The sequence below is a fragment of the Siniperca chuatsi genome, linkage group LG6, assembly GCF_020085105.1.
Source record: "Siniperca chuatsi isolate FFG_IHB_CAS linkage group LG6, ASM2008510v1, whole genome shotgun sequence".
NCBI lineage: Eukaryota > Metazoa > Chordata > Actinopteri > Centrarchiformes > Sinipercidae > Siniperca > Siniperca chuatsi.
The window spans coordinates 9,865,363-9,890,192 of NC_058047.1; the positions used below are offsets into that span (position 1 = coordinate 9,865,363).

At 39.8% G+C, this 24,830-nt stretch overlaps 1 protein-coding gene across 7 annotated transcripts in view; it reads left to right on the forward strand.

The window, feature by feature from the left end:
• Positions 1-1,177: 1,177 nt before the first annotated feature.
• The window catches only part of csnk1g2b (casein kinase 1, gamma 2b), a 37,269-nt gene continuing 13,616 nt past the window's right edge, over positions 1,178-24,830 (forward strand). For 2 of the 7 annotated variants that reach the window (XM_044199174.1, XM_044199177.1), the window contains exons 1-3: positions 1,178-1,333; positions 4,290-5,100; positions 20,751-20,820. In XM_044199174.1, coding sequence (XP_044055109.1) covers positions 4,873-5,100; positions 20,751-20,820 — 298 coding nt within the window. In that variant the 5' untranslated portion in view covers positions 1,178-1,333; positions 4,290-4,872. Of the gene's footprint in view, positions 1,334-1,429; positions 1,584-1,862; positions 1,881-4,289; positions 5,101-20,750; positions 20,821-24,830 lie in introns of those variants that run through there. The other 5 variants (XM_044199178.1, XM_044199180.1, XM_044199175.1 and 2 more) reach the window with 3 other exon arrangements.

A 24,830-nucleotide genomic window follows, 5' to 3' on the forward strand; every position in this document is an offset into this window, starting at 1 on the left:
TTCTCTGTTTTTTTCTCCCCCTTTTTTAGTACTGCCAGTAAGATGGGTTTCACTCACTTAAACTGTATTTTAGGATGCAAGAATAATATATCTTACTTGTACTCATTCAGAGGTCTCTTTCAAGAAAAAGATGCAAACTATTTGGTATAAGGCTGGGTGATGATTCAGTTTGATTATTTATCGACAGTGGAATTATATTGCGATGATATGATCATGTTATCATTTGAGTCAGCTTGATTGTTTTATAAGTGATTTTGCATGTCTGCCATGCTATAATACATATAAATATTGGAAAAGTATCAACGTTGTGACATTAATTTCAGCCATATCGCCCAGCCCGATTTTTATACCTGTGAAGTTCTTTTAGATATATAAAAAAATTGCTTTAACTTGGGAGCACTGCCAGCAACAAGTGGTTTATCTGCTTATATAAGTTGCTAAATTTTACATAAAGTTTGGTGTTTTGGGCAGCTGGCAGTTGGAAAAAAAAGCTGGACTCTTCACAAACTGGGACAAGTGAATTATTAGCATGTTTGCTTAAAACATAGCTTAAACAGTTATCAAATTTGTTGCCCAGTCATTTTCTGTCAATCGACTAACCAGTTAATCGTTCAATTATTTCAGCTGTAGATTTGGTTTCATCAATATTTTTACTATGGTATGGGTAAAATCTTCAGTTTGTTGAACTGATAGAAAAGATGAACAAACTTCAATATATCTGGTCCTCTGGTAACATACAGTATTTGCACCTGTACAAAACAATTAAATATATCAAAATATGACAAAGTGGGAACTGGCAGCTTTTGGTTTAAAATGAAAATATTAGTGCAGGTAACAGAAATTAAGTATTGCCTTAAAATATTGACTGTGGTCATACTTTGGACACACCTGTGGCATAAAAATTCATGTTTGAGGGGATCATATTTAGGACAATAATCCCCTAATTTGTGTTCAGTTAGCAAACTAAAGAATAGAATTGTGTTGCACAAGTTTACCAGGTTGTAGATGTTTGAATGTCATCACACCATCTTAGCTTCAGTTCTATCAGCAGCGTAAATTTGTCAATCAAATCGAGCAGTTTGGAGCAGCTACCCAGTGGGCTACGCACGCCTGATGTTTTGCCTTATTCCCCAAACCAGTTGCGTTAGTTTTTCAGCGTAGCACAGTGCTGTGAGCCAGCGTGACGCTGTGCCTGGGTATCTGCAGCTGAGGGAGGCTTAAAGAGACAACAGCAAAATCATAGCAACTTGAGGGCAAGAGAAACGAAGTGAGAAACATACCCACGAACGAAGAACCATGACTTCGACAACGTTTCGATAGCTACAATTTAAAGGTAACGTGCGCTCCTTTGGCGACAGAAATTTATCTGTAAATGTTGTTTTTTAAAGACACCGTCTCGCCGTACATTAACGCTCTTGCTAATGTTTCGTGTGCTAGCCTGCTAAATGGCTAGCTAGTGAGCTAAGCGGTAAGAGATCCCAGCTGCCGTTGGTGTGCAGTCGGTTGTTTAGGATTAAGGAGTTGCCCGGCAGTGGTCAGGGTAATGGCTATAGCTGGAATCTGAACTCAAAAACGATATTCAGGTGAAACAACGATTCCTTTTATCTTAACGTTACTCCTGTCGATGACATTAACTAGTTATAACGTCGCTTGGGACGTTGTTATTTATCAGTTATTAAGCATTTACTAACTAACCAGGTTAATGTAGCATAGGGAATGTCTATCAATGAATATTTTATGCTCTGTCCTGCTTTGACTTGTTAAATTTGCATTAGTTCGCTAACGGTTTGGCTAGCTTGTGTGTTGTTAACCGATTAGCTAACGTTACATCGTTAGCTGTTTTTTTATCAGGCGTTGGGCCAAGAGGAACGGTGTTTTTGGTAGGTGCTAGCTAGGTTAGCTTAAAACTGCTATAAAACATTTCGATTTAGCTGCAACGTGAAGATAAACGTCTACATTAATTTGCAGTTAATGTTGCATCAATGCAACACAAGAAAACGGTTTAACAGAAACAAATTGGCTACGATTGAACGATAACAAGCTACCTTGAGCTTGCTAACTATCTGGCCTTGTCCGTCGCCAGCTAGTCTAATGTTAACCCTAGGTTTTCTGAAGACACTTCAGAACGGGGTGTACTTGTAAGATTAGCTATATTTTCTTTTTCTCATCTCGCATCGGAAAACAAACTTAGCGCTATCTAAGAGAGAAGGAAGGTACTTTGAATCTACTACTACTACTTGAATCACCCGAAACTAACATTAAATGACAGCTGCCAAGCACTATTCGGTAACCAGTTAGCTGTTAGCTAGCATTAACACAAGCTCTAAAAAGCGGATGTTTTGCACCACGGCAAGGAAAACTTGTCCATCTGGTCCGGGTACTACTGTTTATTGTCAATTTGAGGCTTTCTGTTGGTAGTTGTATTCATATTTATAACGTTTGCGTCGTGTTATTACTAGCTAACTGTACTGACTACAACGTTGATAGTAACGTTAGCAAGCTGACGTTAGAGCCACAGTCTACCCCAAGATTTCGTTTTGGCTAGATATTATTCAAGTAATTTTTTTCCTCTGTATTTTTAAGTGCCACATCAAAACTTGGAATATATGACTACTCACTCACTATGTTTTAAACAACTTGGTAGCTATACCAAACAGCTGACACGAAAAACTACACAACTTCCTGACAGTCTAGACATATGGGCCAATAGAGTTATCAGAGGCAGTACGTTATTTATCTTTGTTGTTTTCCAGGAACATCTCTATCCTTTATCATATTCAAACATACTTTTGCTTTAAATATATGTTGTTTTTTTGGGTCACCTTGACAAATGAAGTGCTTGGCATAGTGCACTTTGCCATTTCAGTGGTTGTGATCATTTGACTATAGCTTTTACCCACCTCCTTTATTGTACGTCCAATCTTATGACCAGGTAGGCTAGTCTCATTTCCTACAGTAAGTATCGCCATGCGTCATGCTACAAGGAAGACATTGTGTGCACAGTGTAATGATTGACTGCATACTCGGCCCATAAATGTGTTCTTTTTCTCAGGCGTGCTGACTGCAGTAGTGAAAGAATAGACATACCCAAAATTTTCAGTGGATTTTTATGGGTTGTGTCATTGTATGTTTACTCATACATGCACCTCAAAACGTTTCAGGCTTCAGTAGCTAGTGTAGTTTTAATATAGCTTTACCTCCTCAAGAAAATGTCATCTCTCCAATTGTTTGTGGTATAAACTTTATGTAGAACAGATTAAAATCACAAAGGTATCATATGTGTGAATGATTTTAATAAATATTTTACACAAAACAATGCTCACTCATCATCAGCATACTTATTTCTGATAATACGGTATTTTAGTCCTGTGATGGCTATATTAGTTCTTAGTCTGTCAGATACAACTAAGCTAGCTTTAGACTAGTCTGTATCCAAATCCTAACAATAGTATGCTTCCCAATGATGCAAATGTTAAGATGAGATGAGGCATTACAGCAGTCATTGATCTGTGTAAGTGCCTTTCCAAAGGAAAGAGTAGCTGCCCATTGCTAGTGCCTGCATTACCTGCTCTCTTCAGCACCACCAACATCTTACGTCATGGACATAGGGGAGTAAGGAGAGCTGTACAGAGAGCTGGACAGAGACGTCTGCATGGGATTGTTAGCAAAAATCTGCACAGAGATGGTCAAGTTACACTGCCAATGAAAACTGAAATTATGGTTGTTGTGAATGATGTTGTGTGTGCCTGGCATTGCTTCAATAGGAGCATATGGCTTCGTCTGATATGTTGTCACTTTTTACTTCCACTTTTTTTTTTCTAATCCTGGCCTCTTGGATGTGTGTTTATACACATTAGCAGAAGTGTGCAGATCTATTTTAGCCTGAAACTTGTGTGTCAAGTGTTTCAGAACATTGGATACATTAGCCTTGTTTTTAAGAATACAACTTTGTGATCTACAAAATGTCTGTGATGCACTGTGTTTTGGGCTTTCAAAAAATAGGTTTAATTGTAAAATTTTCGCTCATATTGATTGCTTTATTAAATTTGCCTTGTGCCGGTCTGGAGCAAGATCTCATTTCAGCTGTAGTAAGGAACAGTGACAGTAGACATAATTTGATCTTAAAATAATTTATTAATGTATGTATTGTGATTTACTATTATGTGTTTTAACCAACCTATGAAGCCGAAAGCAAAGTTTATTTGACTGAGTTTATTTGTGACAGATGATCTGTGTTGTTGTTACAGGCTATACAGAAAATAAACTGATTTCTGTGTTTGCTTTTGCAGATCTCCAGCTGACATCAAACTCTTCCGTTGCCTGTCTTTCTCGTCGCTGTTTTCTCTAAATCTGGGTTGCCTCGTCTGCTGTGGCCCTGCAACATGGAGAGTGTCCACTGTGTCACTGAAGGCTGACTAGAAGGAATGAGGCACTCCAGGAGATGTTCCCAAGTGGCCTTGTGGAGGCAGTAGCTGGGTTTCGGAGTGCTTTTTTATGACTAGTATTGTATGTGTGTCTGTGGGCACATCCTAGCACAACCTGCCTATTCCTCAGGCAGGGGCATGCTATTCTGAGACTGGAGCTGGAGAAACACACAAGGAAGGAGCCCCTCTGTTAAACAAGGAACACGAAGAAAAAAGGGAAGCACTCAGCAAAAGAGCTGTCTGATAGACACACGGGGCACTTCAGCTGTATTTTCAGCTCATAGAAGTGTCTTTTGAACCATTGCACATTTTAACAGCGACACCTTTCCTCTGTCCTGTGAGATTTATCCCACCCCCTCCCTAAAGCCTTCTCTGTCGTTGTTATTGGAGTTTCTATGGTTTGCATGGCTGGAGAATAACCGTGGAGAGGCCAGGGTATCACAAGCTTATGGATTTTGACAAGAGAGGGGGCAAGGGAGAGACAGAGGAAGGGAAAAAGATGTCTAAGACAGCAGGCAGCAGGACTGGACATGGGGGCCGGAGTTCAGGGACCAATTCTGGAGTTCTTATGGTTGGCCCAAACTTCCGTGTGGGTAAAAAAATCGGGTGCGGGAACTTTGGAGAGCTGCGGTTGGGAAAAAATCTCTATACTAACGAATATGTGGCCATCAAATTGGTAAGTGCATCATCAGGGTTGGTGGAGTAACATAGCAATATGAACTCACAATTACACTTAAGCACCACACCACTATTCTGCTACATCTCCAATATCAATCTGCATCCTATATGAAGAATCCTGCTTACCTGATGTTTATTATGCTTTTTTTTTTTTTTTTTTAGCAGTTAAAATTATGTTAAGCAGACTCACCTTGCGCAGTTCTCTCTTTGACCTAAGAGAGACAGACACAGGAAGTAAATTGGAACTGTCCCCCACCCCTCCCCCCACAGCTTGGCCCCATGTACTGTTAATGAGTCAACCATGCACTGCTTGTGTTTATCAAAAGAGGTGAAGAAGAGTAAGCTGAGACTAGACTGGATAATGTCTTATTATCCTATCTGTCTTTTTTTCATAGAAGGACTTCCTTCCCTTTAACAGCATTTCAAAGAGGGGGCAAACTGAAAGTAAACTTTGTATTTTTCAGCAATGCATTTTTTTTGTTTTAGTTCACAAAGTGGTTCTAAAGATGTGTGGTAAGGCTTATTTGCTGTCCTTCTGGAGTGAAATTCATGCCTTGAAGGTTTAATGAAATTAGCCACTCGATCTAAAGCAATATTCTCTGTAAAAGCTACATTTTCAAACTCCTACCTACCTATCCCACATTTTCCTCAGTCGATTTTATGTCAGTTCTTGTGGGAGCTCTCCCTTTAATAAGCTCACACCAGGCCTTATGAGCAATCAATAATTTACTGTGTCTTTTTGTTTTGTGTCAGCATTAGCACTTTTTTCCACAGACACTGGTTTAGTAGCATTTAAACAGGCTGTGAAAAACCACATGAAATGTCAAGGCGTCTTTGTTTTCTTAGATTCTAGGCCAGCCAGTGGCTGCTCAACCATTTCCTCTGCACATCATTTCTTTGCTATAAATGTGTTGCCACTTGTAGTGCTTTGATCACTAGCAGATATTTTTTCCTCTGACAATGCCTTAATGTAAGCAAGGCCTTACTAGAACTCTAGTTAAGTTCATGCTGAAGCTGATGGGGGCTTGGCTGCATCTCCACCACATCTACACTGGTCTGTGTATGATTATCTTTACATTTGTATCTCCCAGCGAGGTCATTATCTCTGGGCATCCACTGAAAGCTTTGCTAACCACATAGAAGGCAGAGGTTTGCAAACAGCTGTAATTGCAGTTCTCCTCTCCTCTGAAATCTTTAGTTGTGCTTGCTGCCTCTCCCCCCTTGCCTGTGAACACTCCCATCTGTTTGGTTATTTTTATCACCATGGTCTCCAGCTATATCTGGATCTGGCATTAGGGCCATGACACTGCTCCATGAATATTGTGGCCCACTGGACCCAGCGTTTATCTGAATGTATAGTAGTGAGAGGAGGAAGTGTCCTAATGGTGTCAACAAAGCTCGACAAGGCCCGGGTAATAGTGGGGCCTGATTGTGAGGACCCAGGTTTATTTAGGATTTCATTTTGAAGACTAATTTCAGATGGTGATTCATGTTTTCTTGTTGTTAATTGTATTTTCGGATCCACAATGATGACTGCAATTGCTTCCTTTGATGTATGTACAAGGCTTATATTTTCAACATGAACTTGACAAATTAGACTGGTAGTTTTCGGCCTGTACACTGGGGTTGTTACGCCTGACACGGAGAGGGCTTCTCCCTTGTTGATTCTCGGCCTAACCCAGTCTCTGGCACAGTTGTCTGTCCACATGTTTCTGTCTGTCCCTGATCTCACAGCTCCCTGGGGTAACTCGGTGAATGTCACTGCCTGTCATTCCAGTTAGGCTTCTGTTTTGTCAGTGGCTGTCATTGAGCTCTTCCTTATGGACTAACACAAGTAACAGCCCTGTTATCTATGACCACCTGCTAACACATGCTTGACATGAGTAGGGTCTCCTCCGTTGTCATTCACTTCAGTGGTAACTGCTCACTTGTAGATAGAATTTAAAACAATTGTTGGCAAAGTATGGGAGTAGGAAAATGTTATTTGTTGATGTTTATTAAGTATGTTGTACAGTTTGATCGAATCAAATTGGATAAGAAGGAAGAAAATATTAAATATATATTAAACTGAACAGATTTTATTTTCTGTGAAAGGAAATAGTATATTAGGGCTACAGCTAATCATTATTTTGATAATTGATTAATCTGTCTATAATTTTTTTTCGACTCAGCGTTTATTCTGTCAGAAATTTTTCAGAATCCAAGATGATGTTTTCATATGTTTATTTAACCTGACCGATCAGTCCAAAACCCAAAGATATTAAACTTCTAAAATATAAAAAAGAGAGATGGGAGAAAAGCAGCAAATGCTTACATTTGAGAACTGGGAACCAAAGAAAGTTTGGCTTTTTTTCTTGCCACATGACTTAAATGATTATCATTATAATAATCAATTTACAGTTGACCGACTAATCGACAACTAATCATTTTAGCTCTAATACAGACTTTGATATAGACTACAATCCTTCCAATGTTCCCCTTGCCATTAAAATAAAGTAGGACCAATATGACTTTTTTTTTTTGTTTGTTTTTAATTTTTAATTTTTTTTTTGTTTTTTAGATTATTTTTTCGACATTTCTGCTTTATTAGATACTCACAGTAGAGAGAGACAGGAAAAGCAGGGGGGAGAGAGAGGGGATGACATGCAGCAAAGGGCCCAGGCCGCTGCGGTAAGGACTCGGCTTTGTTACATGGTACGTGCTCTACCAGGTGAGCTACCTGGCCGCCCAGAACCAATATGAGTTCTTAAGTGATCAACCCTTTGTCTCAGTGAAACTCTAAGGAAGTACGTCAATTATTATTTTGTTACTGGTAGGATGAAATGTTGCTGATTTAACAGGAAACCAATAAGGCAGATTTGTAAAGATAGCTGGTTAAAACTAGTTTAATCTATCTCCTTTTTGTTGCAACATAATGAATTGTAGATGCCAGCCTCTGAAGGACAGCATGTTGTGATTACACAGTGTTGAGCTGGTGCATTTATGTGCTGAGTGTCTTGTGTACCAACTTGCAGAGTTGGGCATGTGGGTGGTGCCTGCCTGCACCTGGGACAAAGGTGAATGCCAGTGTCACCCTGCTCCACCACGTGATAGCAGAGATAGAGATGTATGGCAGGCCAGTCCAAGAGATCCTCTGTCAGTGGATCTGGAACTGCTGTGAATGTTGCTGCAAAAAGCAAGCAAGAGAGAAGGGGGAAACTGCTGAGTGCTGAAAGGTCGTCTTTGTTAGCAGGCCATGTCGACACACAGTGGTTCAGTCTTTGGTTCAGCTGGATGCTTTCTCACACTGACAAACGCCTGTGTGATGGAGGCAGGACCATATAGCCACTGCTGTAAGTACACAGCAGGCTTTACTCCCAAGGGGAGATCCCAATGTCTTAAAGAAACAGCAGCATTTAATGTCTGCTTTTTGTCGAGGCTTACTGTAGAAACTAGCACCCATCAGGCTCATTTAAAGGGTAAAGGGACATCGTCTCCATCAATACACTCCCCTGACATGGTGACATAACTGTCCAACCCCCCCCCCCCGAACATCATGTGTTATAGTATTTCTATTTGAACACACTTGCTATCTTGGTGTAGTGCTTTCTCTGTCTCTCTTACTTTCTACCACTATTTTTTCATTGTACTGTCTTATCAAGGTCATCAGCCCCCCTCTTAACCCCATCATTGTGTTAGCCTTGGGTGCAGCACACACCCATCTAATCCCTTCTTTGGGCTAAGAAATCCAATTGAATTGGTTTTCGCTGACATTTCCATCTAGTCTGCTCTGCAAACAGTTGGAATTACAAACTTTACCACTTGTATTTCATTGTAGCCCCTTTTCATTTAGATTGCCATTCATTGACTGATAGGAGGTGCCTGTAAGACATGTAACGTTGGTATTATCAGTAATAAGTAAAAACCATTTGGAGGCCTCTTTCAACACTTTTGACAATGACAAGTGGTTGTAATATCTACCCAACATGGGTGGAGAGTAATAGCTAAGTGTATGTCATAGTGTTGGGACTTATTGTACAGCACAGTGTCTCCCATAGATCACGGAGAGGGGGCTGACATTGGAGTGATCATCTAGGGAGACACATACAGTAAACACAGAGACCTACTGTGTGCCTGCCATGTACATACAGAGCAGTGTTTTACCCTATGTATGTTGGCAGGGCTTGTTCAAGACATGGATGGATTTCAGATTTGGAAATGAAATTGCCCTTTGTCACCAAAAAATACAATGGTAATCCAGGCTTCTTATTTTTAGCCTGTGACCTCCATTGCTTTGGCTGAAATGATAAGTGTCGGTGGTGGACTTTAACAGCTGAAGCTAATTAAGGTTAATTCCATGACTTGGCCAAACCATGAAATTAAGCACTTGGCTTTTATTTGACTGGTAAATGTGCTCTGTTGGTGTCTATACTATTTACACAAAAAGCAAAGATGTTTACCTAAATGAAGAAACACCACTCTGTCATTTTGGTATTCAAAAGAATACGACACAAAAGACAGAGTAGGGTGTTGTTATCAAGGTAAATTATATGGCTGAGTGCATCATGTAAGTTTGAGACAACCGAATTAGATAGCTATGTTTGTATGTCAAGTGTGAATGATAACTGGTGTATAATAAAAGATAACTGGAATCTCAGTTAAGTTTTTGAAGTTCAGAATCAGCTTTATTGGCCAAGTATGTGTACACATACAAGGAAATGACTCCAGTTTGCTCTCAATGTACTTACGCACAGAACAATTAACAGGAAGACAGAATGCAAGTGCAGAGGAATAAATATTGAATGGGTGCTGCACTAATTAATATTCTTTTATGAGAATTAGGTCAAATGACAATGTGTAATATGAGTGGTGTCCCACCTATTGATGAACCTAGACAATTATCAACCGACTCTGCAGTTCCCCTCAGCTCTATGGAGCATTTTAGCCTCTTTCAGCTCATTGTTTTGGTTTTCCAAACTGCAAACGTACTGTTTGGTTCAGTCTCACCGCTTTCATCAGTGTAGTTTCCAGCTGCAGCAGGCAACTCTTTTCAAAGAAAAAGCCACGATAAACCCACTGTATGCTACCTGCTCAGCACCTAAAAGCACACAGATAAAGTTAGCACAAATGCATTTCTCAGGAGTTGGTGAAGACCAAATCAGAGCTAATATTGGGCTTACAGTATGTTCGCCAGGTTGCCAGGTACCAGACTTCAAATTGATGCTTAGATTGCTCCATGTCTGCTGTATGTGTAGATTGGCAAATAACCAGTTTGTCAAAATGTTAGCCATAACTTTTTTGAGGCAATGATAGGCCAAATATGTTTGTGTTTTGCTCCCAAGTGGCCAGAGAAGATTAATGATGCTTTAAGTATTTCATAAAATGTTGTATATTATTTCCAAAGAGTACATATGTACTGCATGGTATGGTATTGTGCTGTATGTATGGATAAAGGATGTAATGTATCTGACAGACCTTTTTGTTTTCTCTAACTGAGTCACTGATGCAGAGGCATAAGAGTAAGGTGGTTTATATGAGTGAAGCAACTCACGGTGCTGGTCAGTCGTGATACTCTGAAGTGAATCTGAGTTGTTGTACTGAACTCTCCTGTCTGCCTCCCACTGAAGCATGATAAGCAGCTCTTTTTGCAGTCTAGCTCAGCAACTTACACCAGCTCTTCATGATGCAGTTGTCGAAGAACTGTGAAGGCACAAAAGCTCTATCAGCATGTTTGGCTGGAATTAAAGTGACATTTTGACGATTTAAGTTCTTCCCTACCCTGCTCGGGCTCTCCAAAGAGCATGCTGGGCAGACTAAATGAATAAATCCTTGGATGTCGACAGCATGTAAAAGCCTACCTTCAGTCAACTAGCTAATCCTCTAATGAATCACTAGCCAGCAGCAACACAGTATGCTCACACAGACACACATTGTTGCTTTGAGGATGATTTAGCAGTAACAGTCATTAAATCTGCACAGGAGAGTCTAAATGTTGGTGACTTCAGAATAATAAAAAGAACAGTGTCAGTGTTTTTGTGTAGAAATACATAAGTCCAAAATGTAACTACACAAAAAATAGGTTTGAATATGGTGTAGGGTGTGCGCCTGTAGAGCAGCGAGTGCTGTGTAATTGTACCTTGTAAGTTTACATCCTGGTTCATGGGAAAGCACAATCATATTTTCCATTTAAGAGTTTTTAAGGAGTTACACTGACATTGTATTCTTGTATTTTCTAAATGATATGTAATGTTCAAGGCTATAGCAATAGTTAAGCAGTTTCTCACATTTTCTTGATTGTGATTATGGTGACTGCCATGAATTTACTGCTTCACTGCACTGTTCTGTCTTAACTTTCTTTATAGCATCATAATTGAAGTGGTAAACTTGAGCCAAAATAACCAAACCAGAATCAGATTATTGTAATTTAAAAAGAGATGAAGCCTAAATGACCTCAGGTCTATTTTTGAGAGTTTGCTTAGCAAGACAAAATGGCAGTGTTCATTTGAGGCTGTCCCATCCACATCAGATGAACAGAAGAACTGTAGCCCTTATTATACGCGGTACCCTGATTTTAGGGGAGCAACATGTTTTGAATTAATTAAAATTTGGTTGAAAATGCAGTTAATGATTCTCTGGAGTCTGTGATCAGGAGATATCAGCAGGCACTCTGTGTTTTCTCTGATGATTATCTCTCAGGCCTGTACTCAAGCTATCTTTAATTCTTACTTGTTTCAGGGGCTTTTGCCTTCAGTCTGGTCTTCATCAAGTGAGACTGATACTCGGTTGGTCTGGTAACCAACTTAACCAGTCAGGATCATTCCACTTTTCGGCCTAAAACTTTAGCTGTTTGTTTGGGATCATCATCCTGCTGCATTGTTTGAGAACTTAGGCAACTACATTTATTAATAAGGCCTACAAGTCATATATTGCTCTGTAAATTTGAATGGAAAGACCCTTAATGCTGAAAATTAGCACTCTAACCTCAGTCATTGTTCAATTTCAAACCCAATAGATATTGTTGCGGTACACATTGTACATTAGAGTAGAGATCCAGACCTCTCTGTCCTACTATTTAGTGACTGTGCTGTGTTATTATATCAAATTATCCTAGCTATGTCAGGACCCAATAGAGAAAGTTCGAGTACAGGCTCAAAGTTAAACAAATGAAGGACTGCACAATACAATACTTTGTGCTTATGCCACGCCTTGCTCCTCTATTAAATGACAAAGGAGACTTGCCTCTTGGGTTCATGTGAGCGGAACTTCCCATGACTGTAGATCACTGGCAACACTGTGCTTGCCTTCCTCTGACTGTAGCAGCTGAGTTCAACAAGTTTTAAAGAGCCAGGACAATTTTAACTGAATTTTTGAAACTTACTAATTTCACTGGTGCATTTAAGTTGGCTGCTATAGATTTTTTTTTTTTTTTTTTTTTTTGGTAATATTGTCATGGAAACAAATGGGGTGGGTGGGAGTTTTTAAAACTGATATGTTGCAGAGGCTTTTCCAACTCCCCCAGTCAATAGCTAATTCCATTCTAAAAGTCAATTAACATCAAAATACAATCAAAAATACAATAATATAAAAAAATCTAAATACAATCTGAAGTAATGCAGTTTTTATTTACAATATATGACAAAATATGGCAACTCTCAGGTGCACCTTAGGCCTGATAATGATACCAGACATTGTATTCGAACTGCAATGGCTATTGTTAGTGTTGACAATGAGGTAACGTGATTTGTCCCAATGCTATCTCTCCATTAATTTAGCTGTACCACACCAGTCCCACAGCCCCTCTGAAGTAGAAATTTTTAAACATCTGGTCTAAATCATGGCGATAATTCTGAATCGAAACCTAGGTCAAAGGCATAGACTGTATAAAAGAAGTGGATGTATAAAAGAAGTGGATGTAGCCACCGTTACGAAGCCTCATGTCTGGTGTTTTGGCCGTTTTTTTGGAGTCAGAAGTGACTAATTTATTAACAGGTCATCGTGGTAGGGACTTGTTAGTCACAAGGTAGCCACGCCCTTAAGCATCCCCTCTTTTATCGTCTGTGTCACTGTCATCATGCTGTATTGAAGAAGACTTGAAACTAGTGAATGAGACCATAAACTCATTAGGAAAATGTTTACTGAGGTAATAAATCAAGTGTGAAGTAGGTTCATTTTCTCATAGACTTCTGTACAATCAGTCTTCCTTTTGCAACCAGTAGAGTCGTGCCCTGCTGGCCATTAGAGAGAATGCAGATTTGAGGCATTTCTGCACCCGGAGGCTATGTCCACTTCTTTTATACAGTCTATGGTCAAAGACGACAGTTAACCCACTCCAGTTATCTACAAAAATTATTGATTTGATGTCTAAATCTGGCTGATTTCAAGCAGTGCCAGACTATCACACTGGGTTTTGGGAGGCAGCTGATGGCTCCATCTGGGTGTGTTAAATATGAGCTGAAACAGGAGAAGTGCTGGAAACCCGGCCAGCTGTTGCTCTCCGACACCACTCACTCCTTAACACCACCTCCCAACCATAGACACCTCTGATCATAAAGACTGCCTGAAAAGGGAAACACACACACTTCCATCTTCTGCATTTGTTTTAGCCTTGCAGTTAGCATCATTAATACCCCTATGAAGGCTGCTGAGTAGAGATGCACTATGTTGACATTTGAGTTGCTCTGTCTAAGATGAGATGAGTCACATTGCCAGTTGCATATTGTGAAATGGTTTACTGGGTGCCAGGCTAAGGTCAGGGTCTATTCTGGGCCTTATGCATAATGCTGGGTCTGTTGCCCTGGACATGCATACATATGCACTCGTTGAATGCAGGGCTGGGCGATATATCGAATATATTCGTGTATCAATTAATGTGCGATATGGCAGACGACCATATCGTCATATTCAAGTTATTTTTTTTCTGCATTAAAAGCAGGTGGCGTTCACATGCAGGAGACTCGCTCTCCCACACAGTCACAGACTCCCCAAACTAATTAACCATTGTTGTCCTGACTGAGTTAACTTTAGTTCCAGATAACAGTGGGACAGTGATATGGAGGTGGTTTGGTTTCTGGAGGGCAGATGTGAAACAAACTACTATCCTCTGCAAAATATACCACAAAACAATTGCTACTGAAGCCAGCAGTACCACAGATCTATCCCTTCACCTAAGACAGCCCCCAGTGCAGAATGAAGAAGGCATAAAACTTTAGACAAATTAATAATGTCCAAGTGCCACAAGATGACAGCAGCTATATTTGAAGTTTATGGGATTAACGTTCTCCATTGCTACGACAACTTTCCATCTATCAGATTCCAGAGAGGCCATGTATGTACGCAGAACCGAAGGGAAAAAACTTATGGGACTTAGGAATCGACAGGTGACAGGTAGCTGATTTGTATAGACATACAATCTACTGTGATGTAGGCTACCACGCAATCAAATAAAGTGCGTCATTATTAATGATCTTACCACGTTGGTTTTGCACTTGCTGCGGATTTATCGCCTTTTTCAGCCACTCGTGTTGAAAGCAGCTGCGAGTGAAGTCGTCTCTGTTGCCTCAGAACTGAAGCGTGTGTGTGTGTGTGTGTGTGTGTGTGTGTGTGTGTGTGTGTGTGTGTGTGCGTGTGCGTGCACGTGTGAGTGCGTGAGTGTGTGTGAGACAGAGATAATGGGTGTGCCTCTGGCAGTAGTAAACTCATGATGTCCTGGACACTAATATTTTAATGCGTCAGAAAAGATGAATTACTGTCATGTCAACAAAGATTTGTGTATGTATGTAAAACTTAGTATTGTATCTTTTATTATTTATTATTTTATTCCTACAAAAGTGTTTTTGGAGTGGCCTCATCAAAGTCCTAGTTGAAATGATGAAGTGCTTCATGCTCAAAAACCTTCTTCTCTCTCTGAATAAATGTCAGACACCAAATAATAGGCGCTATGTTTTCAGTTATCACCTCTAAAGCCAATGCAACAAGCTATTAAATCAATATAAGGGTGCAATTACTTATTTACATAGATGTATATTTTTGATCACTTTTTCTGGAGATTACTAACATAATATATTTAAAATAACTGCATTGTTGGTATTAACAGCATAATGCAGTAACTTTAACACAACTAAACGGGAGCAGAGCAGTAAACAAGGAGGCTTCATACTAAAACATAATCAAATATACTATTAAACAGAGGGAATTAGAAATGAAGACCTGTCTCTATACCTGCCTGGTATCCTCTGGCCTCTGCAGGTGAGAGAAATAAAGGCCTCAGCCACTATTTGAGAATTTACAGTATGTTATTTTGGGAAAATATTGAGATATGTATCGTATATTGCGGCATAGCCTAAAAATATCACAATATTATTTATATGCCATATATCGCCCAGCCCTAGTTGAATGTCACACTGGCTTTCCAGATGATAAACAACAGAGATGTTTGTTTATATATATTACATTACATGATGCCAGCTGTCTGTTTTACTGTACCATGCTGCTTTAAAACGCATGATATTGTTTGCAGGGTCAAAGGGTAGTCTCTTTTTCTCTTCTTTGAGTCACAAGATGCATAATTATGGTCACAGCGATCAACAGAATTTGTGTATTTATTCATGTGAACATTTTCTAGACATGAAATTGTAGGTGGTGTGTTTGCATAGACAAAAGGGGGTGAGAAGTCTTTTTTGTGACTTTTGTGTTTAGGCTGATACTGTGGTTTACTGTTGTTGCATGTCTGTTATTTGCTACCCTTTTTAATTTTATTCTGATTGCATCTATCATTAATAGTTTTCTTTTTTCCTCTGCATTTGGTGGTCATTACTCCATTCAGTCACTGAGGTCAATTTTGATCTTTCTCAACTGTGTCAGAGCAAAGATCAGATTTAGTAGAGTTGGTTAATCCCAGGAAGAGGACTTTGTGTGGCGCTGATGGCTTGCTCCATCCACACAAGTGTACGGAGGCTACCACAGGTTAAAATACAGAAACCACCACCTAATCCATGATGACATAATCATATATTTGTACAAGCTTGAAGTATTTTACTCTAAGAGGGATCCTTGAAATGGCATGTAACATTTCATCTCACACCCACCCCCAGGCTGTTGTAACTACAGGATTTGATCCTGCTAGGGCAGTATTTGCTGGTCGTGCTAATATTGTCAGATCTGTAAGCTTTTTAGCTGTGAGCAGCAGCTAGTATATAAGTCAGTTACCACTATTTATATGCCTGTCTCGTCCATCGTCCATGCAATCGTCGTCGTAATTTGACAGAGAAGCCAGCCAATGGTGGTGGCTGTAGAGATGGTGGTACTTGATTGGCAGTTGTGGTTTTGGGAAAGCTAGTCTTACGTTGTTGCAAATGAGGTCGTCGGTTTACAGGCACAAATGTGAGTATGTAATAGAAATGCCAGAAACTACAGTTTTGGTAGCATGTAGGTTAAGTTTTCTAAACTTATTGCTGATTTGAGTAGTGATTTTAAAATGGTAACTGGCAAAGTTCTGTACAAAGTGTATAGACTTCATGGCAAACAAAAATATGATGGACAAACACATATCACCAATGCATCCAAAACTATTAATATGCAAGCCAGACAGGCAAGATAGGATAACAGGTATTCAACTCTCAGAAAAGCAGTCGGCAATAAAATCGATTAATAGTTTAAATCATTAATCAAGACTTCACCTTGAGCTCTGGGAACTTGTGATGGGGATTTGGCACTATTTCCCGACAGTTTATTAGCTAAACAATTAATGGAAAAAATACTCAATAAAGAAAACAATCATTAGTTGCACTGAAAATGTTGTCTCAGTTTAACATAATTTTATCAACAACTGAGATGCAATGGCATGGAACAGAGAGTCTGAGCCTTTTTAACACACAAATAGTAAAATGTATAACATTAGGTATTTATAGGTTTTGTCATTCAAATGTCACACAGACATAAACTGGCAAAAGCCTGAATGGCCTCAATCAGAGCAATTCCAGCGTTCAAAGTAAGGATACGCCTAGGCTGCATAATTGTAACAGAATATTTCACAATGTTGGTGGCAGTCATAGCGTGGTGGCAGGATATATTACTGTATTAATTGTATTGTACCAGCTCTAGGCAGCTAGTGTCATGGCACTATCTCTTCCTAAACCGAATAAGCAAGAGAAATTGTTTCACTCTACCAGAAAACATCAGCTGTGATTTTTGTTGGAGTGCATTATTGTGGTTTAGAAAACAGGTTCTCATGAAGCTGGAATCCAAATTTTCTGTCTTGTTGCTGGTCTCATGCAGAGACCCACTATATGAGAACAATTTGGTTTCAGATACATTGAACCCAGATAGAGAGAAACACACGCAGCTGCAGTGTGGAACAGCTGAGGTGGAGAGGTTACAGTAGCAGCAGGTCAGACAGGGAAGGGCCCTTCTGGCCTGTGGGTCAGCTGCCCTGGACACAGGCCAGCACACTTGGCAAAAAGCTGCTCTCTGCATGACACCACACAGGGTAACCAAAACGTCCACTCCACTTAAGTATTGCAAACAAAATGAGAAGTTAAAGATGAATTGTTAAATCATCAGAAAACTATTTATGCTTTTATTTTTACCTGCAAATGTTGCATCACTAACTTTATGTAGAATGCAACAGAGGTTTATATGATACAAAAGGGGATGAGGTGAAGGGTGTAGCTGACTTCAGTTTTTCAATATATGCTTAGGAGTCAGCGCAGAGAGCAGATCAAAAATTATTTTATATGGGCAGGAGCTGTTAACAATCCTGGTCATATGCAAAGATGTTACATCAGACATTTGCAGCTTGGCCCTGGTCATTTACACAGCCATTGCTTATCCCATCTGCTGGGAATAGAAATGACTCTTAAGTACATAAAGCTGCCATAAGCCTCTGTTTCCTATTGTAAGCTGTTTTAAAGGGTCCTGTGGTTTGGTGCCATCTGTTTTGACTCTTTATTTATATATTTAATATTTTCTTTCCCTCTCCTCCCTGGCATGGCCTGACTTGTGTGAGACGTGCTTGTTGTCCGTGTTCATGTGGGAGGTGGATGACGCTGCATCAGTTCCCCGCTCCGCCTCCCAGACTAGTCACGTGTCTTCCTCCTACAGGCTTCCACTCCTCTGTATTGCCTATGTCTTCCACTCACAATTTCTAGCCCCTGGCATGCACAGTGGCTTCTTACTTCTGGCACTTAATACTGGCACTCTTCCTTGTTGGCATCATGTTGGAGCAGGATGGTGAAATCATTTTTTCCATAGATAATAGAAAGCCATGTATCTAGTGTCTTTGAGATCCCCCATAGGTTTTTGTATGGATATTATGATTCATATTTTCCATGTTGGCATCATATGAGAACAGGAGAATCTGTTGTCCCTTCGACTGTAGAAAAACATGTATGTAGTCACATCAATCATCTTTTTGCTCAAATTATTATAAGCTTATGCACTGCAAACCAAAGCCAAACCTTTAAACTACATAGTTCCTGCAGTGTTTGCCAGAAGTTTGTTGTTGTTCTTAAGATCTAACCTTATACTCCATTGTTTTATGATCTTCTCTCTCATCATTTATTGTTTCTTTTATGAAAAGAAGAATGTGTAAACTTAATTGAATCAACTTTTGGTTATGTACAGTAACTGAACCTCGCTGATACTGTTAATACTTCCCCAAGTGGCCTCTCAGTAAAGGCCTACCGCTGCAGTCACATTAAAACGTATTGATTGTGAAGTGTTGAGATAGTAAATGAACACATTACAGCTAATAAACTGAGAATAACAGATAATAAGTGTGGTGGGACAACCACAGAGACACTCAAGATGCAAGTCTGGGTCTGCTTTACTGTTGGCCACAAGGATACATTTTGGATGAGGTATGACTGTAAAGGCTCCCTGCAGTGAAAAGCTTTGTTTTAGATGTTTATTTGTTTTCAGAAGGTTTAAGTTTTGGAAGAATTTAACAAACATGATAAATAAAAACAAACAAAACTCTCTTGCAAGCCTGCTAGCATGTTCCCTACCTGCAAATGCAAAGATAGCCAAAACTGGTCATTATCATTAGCCAGCCATGTGTTTGATTAAATTGACACAGACCCACCTACTTAAAACAACAAAGAGAGGAACACTGGACTCTAGTTCTGTCTCTCTACTTTCCCCTCAAAACATCTCTGGACAGAATCCAGACCAGATCATGCTGTCAGAATGTATACGTAGCTACTGGCGATACAAACTGAACACGGCAAGTTGAAAAACAACTGATTTAGAGACTTTTTGAGTGTGTTCTATCTTTTATTCAGCAATTGTAATTAATCAATCAGACACTGTTTTGTAGAAGGCAGGTAGAGACAAAAGTGAGGAATATCTTAAGAGCCCTTCTATTTCTTTTCACAATTAGGACGATTAATAAGCAATCTATGTGTGGGATATTTTGGCACACTGTAAAGCAGGGTTGGTCATTTCTTCTCTTTTTTTAATTTTTATTTTTTTTACCACCGCTGTTAAACCATTTCATCCCATAGGACTGAGAACGGTCATCATAAAAGGATGGAAAGTCCCTTATTGTGTTGAACACGGCTCATACTTTGTGTGCGCACTCCTACGTGCTAGCAAGGCACCAGAAGAGAAATTGCTCCTGATTTAATAAAGGCCTAATGGAGTGAATGTGGGAGCTTAACAGCTTTCAGTTTATATAATTTAAAATAGAAGTGCTTTGGAATTAGATGCACATGAAGAGCAACTTTTAAGATTAAATTTCACTTCAAGCACCTCTTGAGAAGTTGTTAGGCTAAATACATCTTTAGGCAAGCTTCACTCTGTGTATCATTCATAACTAATTGTCAACAACATTTACATTCTGACTTATGATGGAGGTAAATCTTATGTTTGGCTGTTTCTTAATGTCAGAGCTTATTTTATCAATTCGAAACCAAACAAAACAAGATAATGTACATCTGTGGACCCTTGTGAAGCCAGTATTGGTTGGCAGTGTGTAAAAAGGGGACTGCTTACTGCTATTGTGGTCAAGGGCTTTAACAGCTATTGAAGATTAAGGAAAGGCATTAAGTTGGGTGTGTGTTTGTTCTATCCTCCTCACGTTTGTCTATAATGCCCTTGTCATCATGAGAGTGGGGTTAATCAGATTACATTTTAGGTTGTAAAGCTTGAGCTAGCGATATAATGAACAGTATGTCCTAGTGGGTTGATTATCAGCCTTGTCATCACAAAAGCCTGCTGTTCACCAGCTGGAACTGCTCTTTATCCTCTCACATCCCACAAGTCCGACCTAAGACTTAATTTAAGTTCTTTTAGACATAAAATAAGGACAGCATTATACTATAGGTATTTAAGTTAATTGCAGGCCAAGTTAATCATGTTGATGTGAATGCAAGGTTGTCACTCAGAAACTACTTTCTTTCCTTGGGGTAAAGCTCTTAACACATTTGTGGTGTTGTAGTGAGTCTATAATTTCCCTTCATTGTGTGAAAGCCGTGCAGGTATTGATGTTTCAAAATTACTTCAGTTTCAAATGAGCTTTTTTGTTGTAGTTGTTGTTATTATTATTATTTTTTACAAATACACAATATTCCTCGTAGGGTCATTGTTAATAAAGAATATTGCCATTCTGTTTTAACTGATTTGTGAGCTATGTAATATTTTACACTTTCTTTTTTTGCTCTTCTCTTTCAGGAGCCTATAAAGTCCAGGGCACCACAGCTCCATTTGGAATATAGATTTTACAAACAGTTGGGAAATTCAGGTAAGAGAGATGCAGTCTGTAGATTATTAGTCTCTGATAGACAGCGCCATAATGAGTTAAATGTAAATGGGCCTTTTCACACTAGATTGAGCTGCACATGAAGTGAAAACTCATACTTTATATTCAGAAGACACACACAATCATGTGCACGCTAAGGTGGATAAATGTGATAACACTGTTTACATTTGAAAATGACCTCCACTCACATGTTTTCAGGTCGCTTTTGTGTTTGAGATATTAAAGAAGGCAATATAATTATTATCACAATGTGGTTTTTATGTAGTTAAATTGGCTGGTGTTAAATCTAATACAGAGTTTACAGAAGACAGGGCAGGTTGCAGTAGTCTTGTCTGGTCTCATGAGTGACAGGTCGGATGCCTTTTCAGAGAACAAGCTAACAAATGGGTGAGAGACAGAGGAGATGTTGACTAAAAATGTTGACACTGATATGGAGTTGGCTAAATATGTTGAATTTACTGGGCTGAGTGGATTTTTTTTGTAAACCTTTTTTTTTTCATGCCATGCCACTGGTATTAAGCTTGTGTGAGACAGTTTGTTTACATCGAGGGTTATATACTGTATTCCAACAAATGTGATCGTACTCTTCTGTCTCTTATTTTAGAAAAATGGACTTGAATGAATACTTAATTTAACCTATATATGCCAGGTCTGAAATTTTGTTGTTGTGTAACTATTATTCAATCAGGTTTCCATGATGTATTAGTACAAATATGGTTTACCTTCCTCTGTAGTCATCCAATTAGCACAGATTGTGTTCATTATGGAAAAGCTTAGTTTTCCTCTCTGCATTGCAGTGTGAGACCTCTGTTTTCAGATTTATAGTATCTATTCAGGAAAATAACAGTTTTTGGATGTGAAAATGACCAGGGTAGTGTGAATGGATGGCAAAAATGGAGAGTAAAGGATGTATTTTCAAAGGTATCTACATTAGTGTGAACATAGATGGGATTTGTATGAGTCTCTGTAAATAATATTGTAAAGAGTACGGTCTAGATCTAGATCTTGAATTGAATAGAGCATCAGGGAAAAAGACATGAACACAACTTCAACAACTTCCATTCTACTTGAGGCAGAATTTCCCAGTGTGTGTTTGTTCATCTTTCCACATCTGTGGGAGCCAATGGATGCTATGAAAGCCTTTTCTAATCCCACCTCTACTGTACCCAGAGTCTTTCCTCTCCTACAGCACAGCCCAGAACATGTTAATGTGCTATGCTGCATAGCTGTGGCTCCGGGGCAGCAGCTCTTTGATCTCGTCTGGCTGGTCAGCTGGTTACAGAGGGTGAGAGCGAAGGCAGAGTCAGATGGTCGGGAGGTATTTGATTTGTTTCACAGCACTGCCTGGCTGGCTGGCTGTTTTTTGAAAAGGTGCACCTGTCATGTTTGTGTAAGTTTATGTAGATGCATGTGTTGATTTGGCTGGCTCACAACACTCATACTCAGTCTTTAATTCAGAAACCATATGCAAGCATGCCACCACTACTTAGTCAAACTGACAAGAGCAAAGGGTATAGACAAGATGTCTCTGCAGTCTCTCACTCCTGGCATTTTTTGCGCTGCAACTACCCACACCTGCATGTCCCATCTGTTCTCTTTTTGTCTCTTCTCCCTGACCAAGTCCTTTCATAATTGCGTAAATGTAGGTACCAAGTCCCAATTGACATTTGATTACATACTTATAGTCTATTAAAGGGTAACTACACCCTTAAACTACACTACACCCTCTCTCCCAGCATATAAAAAAATACAACCGGGAAGTGAAGGGAGGAGGAGGAGGAGGAGGAGACTGACTGACCCACCTTTCAGTGTAGCATGGACAACGACATAGAACTGATAGTCGGAGCTAACCAGCCACGAGAAGCTGCTGTCAGACTCTTCCCACTGGAAAGACAGGGAGTCTAGTGGAGCCCTGACAGTCACTAGAAGCATGTTTACAGCTCTTTGGGAGAGTTTCTGTGTGGGTACCTGTGTTGTAGCTGGGCTAGCAGCTCTACTACGTGAGGCCCTCTGGTGTGTTTGTGTGTGTGTGTCTGTGGGGGTCGTGTCCGTACATAGCTATGCTGTTTATCGTGGTTAACATTACTGTTAGTAGGCCCTAAATATCTTTTTAAGCTCTGATGTGTTGTGGGCCGATGCGTTGTTTGCTGCCACTGCAGAGGAATAAATCTTGCTCATGTAAAACGTTGCCCAGCGCTTATCAGGTTTGCTAATGCTAGCGCAACCAGCAGTTATGTGTGAGAGGCACAAACTCAGCCAATGTTCTGCTTTTTAGACTTGGCACGGCAACTGCTAACCCAGTCGGAGGGAGGGGCACGTGGTTAGGAAGGGCCAGAGAATTCAGCTGAACCAAACTTTCAAATACAAGCAGACACGTACAAGCTAATTTTGAGTAGAAAAAGCAGTTTTTTTTTTTTTTTTTTACACACAGAAATATAAACATAAATTTTGTTGGAAATATCACCTGTATTAACATCATGTGTTGTATGTATATGTGTGTTTGTCATCCTTCGTCATGCAAGTGGCCCGGTCTTCTTATTGCAGCGGTCCTCCCCCTTCTGACAAGTGTGTATGTCGTGGTCTAATTTAGTGACACGTGCCAGCTTCCTGGCTCCTTGTGCCAGAGCAACAGCCCTCCACTGTTGATAAGGAGGTGGGGCATTAGGGCAGTCCTTGACTATTTATAGATGGCCCTCTACAAGTAGTTGGAACTTTATGGTGTGTCTACTTGGATAGTTTCCCTAGCCACAGGATCCTCTGCCTCCCTGATTAACTGTGTGCTGCCTGCAGATTTCAGGGAAACTCTCTAACATGCTTTGCTAACAGGGTGTGGCCTATTTGGCTTCATGGCTGTTCTCGTTTTAATTTGTCATTCTGATCTGTGGCAGACTAATCTTATACATTGCGTGTCCACACATACATAAACCATACACTAACTGTAATTGTCATCTCCTGTGCCATTTCCCCTGATTATAGCAGAGGATTCCTCTAGTCCAGGCTTGTCTCTCTCTGCCTTTGGTTGTTTCCTCTGGTGCATTAAACACACCATGACCATTCCTCCTTCCACTGACTGGCACACAATAAGTGTGTGGAAGTCAAGGACACAATTAATGATGAATGTTAAATTCCCTCTCACAATGTTTCAGCCTTTCACTACTCACATGATAGTTTGAAATGGAGTCAGAATATTAGGTCCCAAGATAAAGCACTTTAAATGGTCAAACAACAAAAATCAATTGACAATGCATTCAGTTAAATGCTGATTCATAATATATTTATCCTGTGTTAGACATTGTCCATCGGCTGAGCCAGTGACAGAGATACTTTCAGTAGTTTAAGTATCATCTAAAAATGGAGCTGCAATATCACCACACAACTGAGCAAAGAGGTCCTGTCTCCAGCTGATGACTGGCTACTCCCTGATGATATGACAGGAAGGCTCACTTGACTGTCTAACATGGGAGGAGTCAAGGCGATAGATTAAATCTACTTATGTTGTCAATTTGGCTAAATGGGCACATGTGACCCTGTTAGTCCTGCACAACCCAGGAGCCTCAAATATGTCACAGTGTGGACTTCTCAGCGCTTAAAGCCCAGGAGGAGCTTATCTGCACACTGTTAATTCTCTCCTGTCCTGAACAGGACAGCAATTGACAGTACAACAAGTACAACTTTGCAGTTGTTCTTGGTAGTAATTGCAGTACTACTTATTGTCATAGTTATTAAAATGTGCTGGTCCTAGTGAAGCAAGTATTGTACTAGTTAACCTGAGAGTTTGAGGCTTCTTCAGGTTTCCTCTTAAATATTTTTCAGAGTTGTTTATCAGCATTCCTGTGAATATTCATGAGCCCCATCAAGGCTTTTGATGGCATGATATCATGAAAATATATTATTACGACATTTATTAGTTTAGTTAAAGGTGGGGTATGCGGTTCTGGAGAAATTCAATACCATGACAAATACCATGACATAGAGCAAACAACGACACAGCA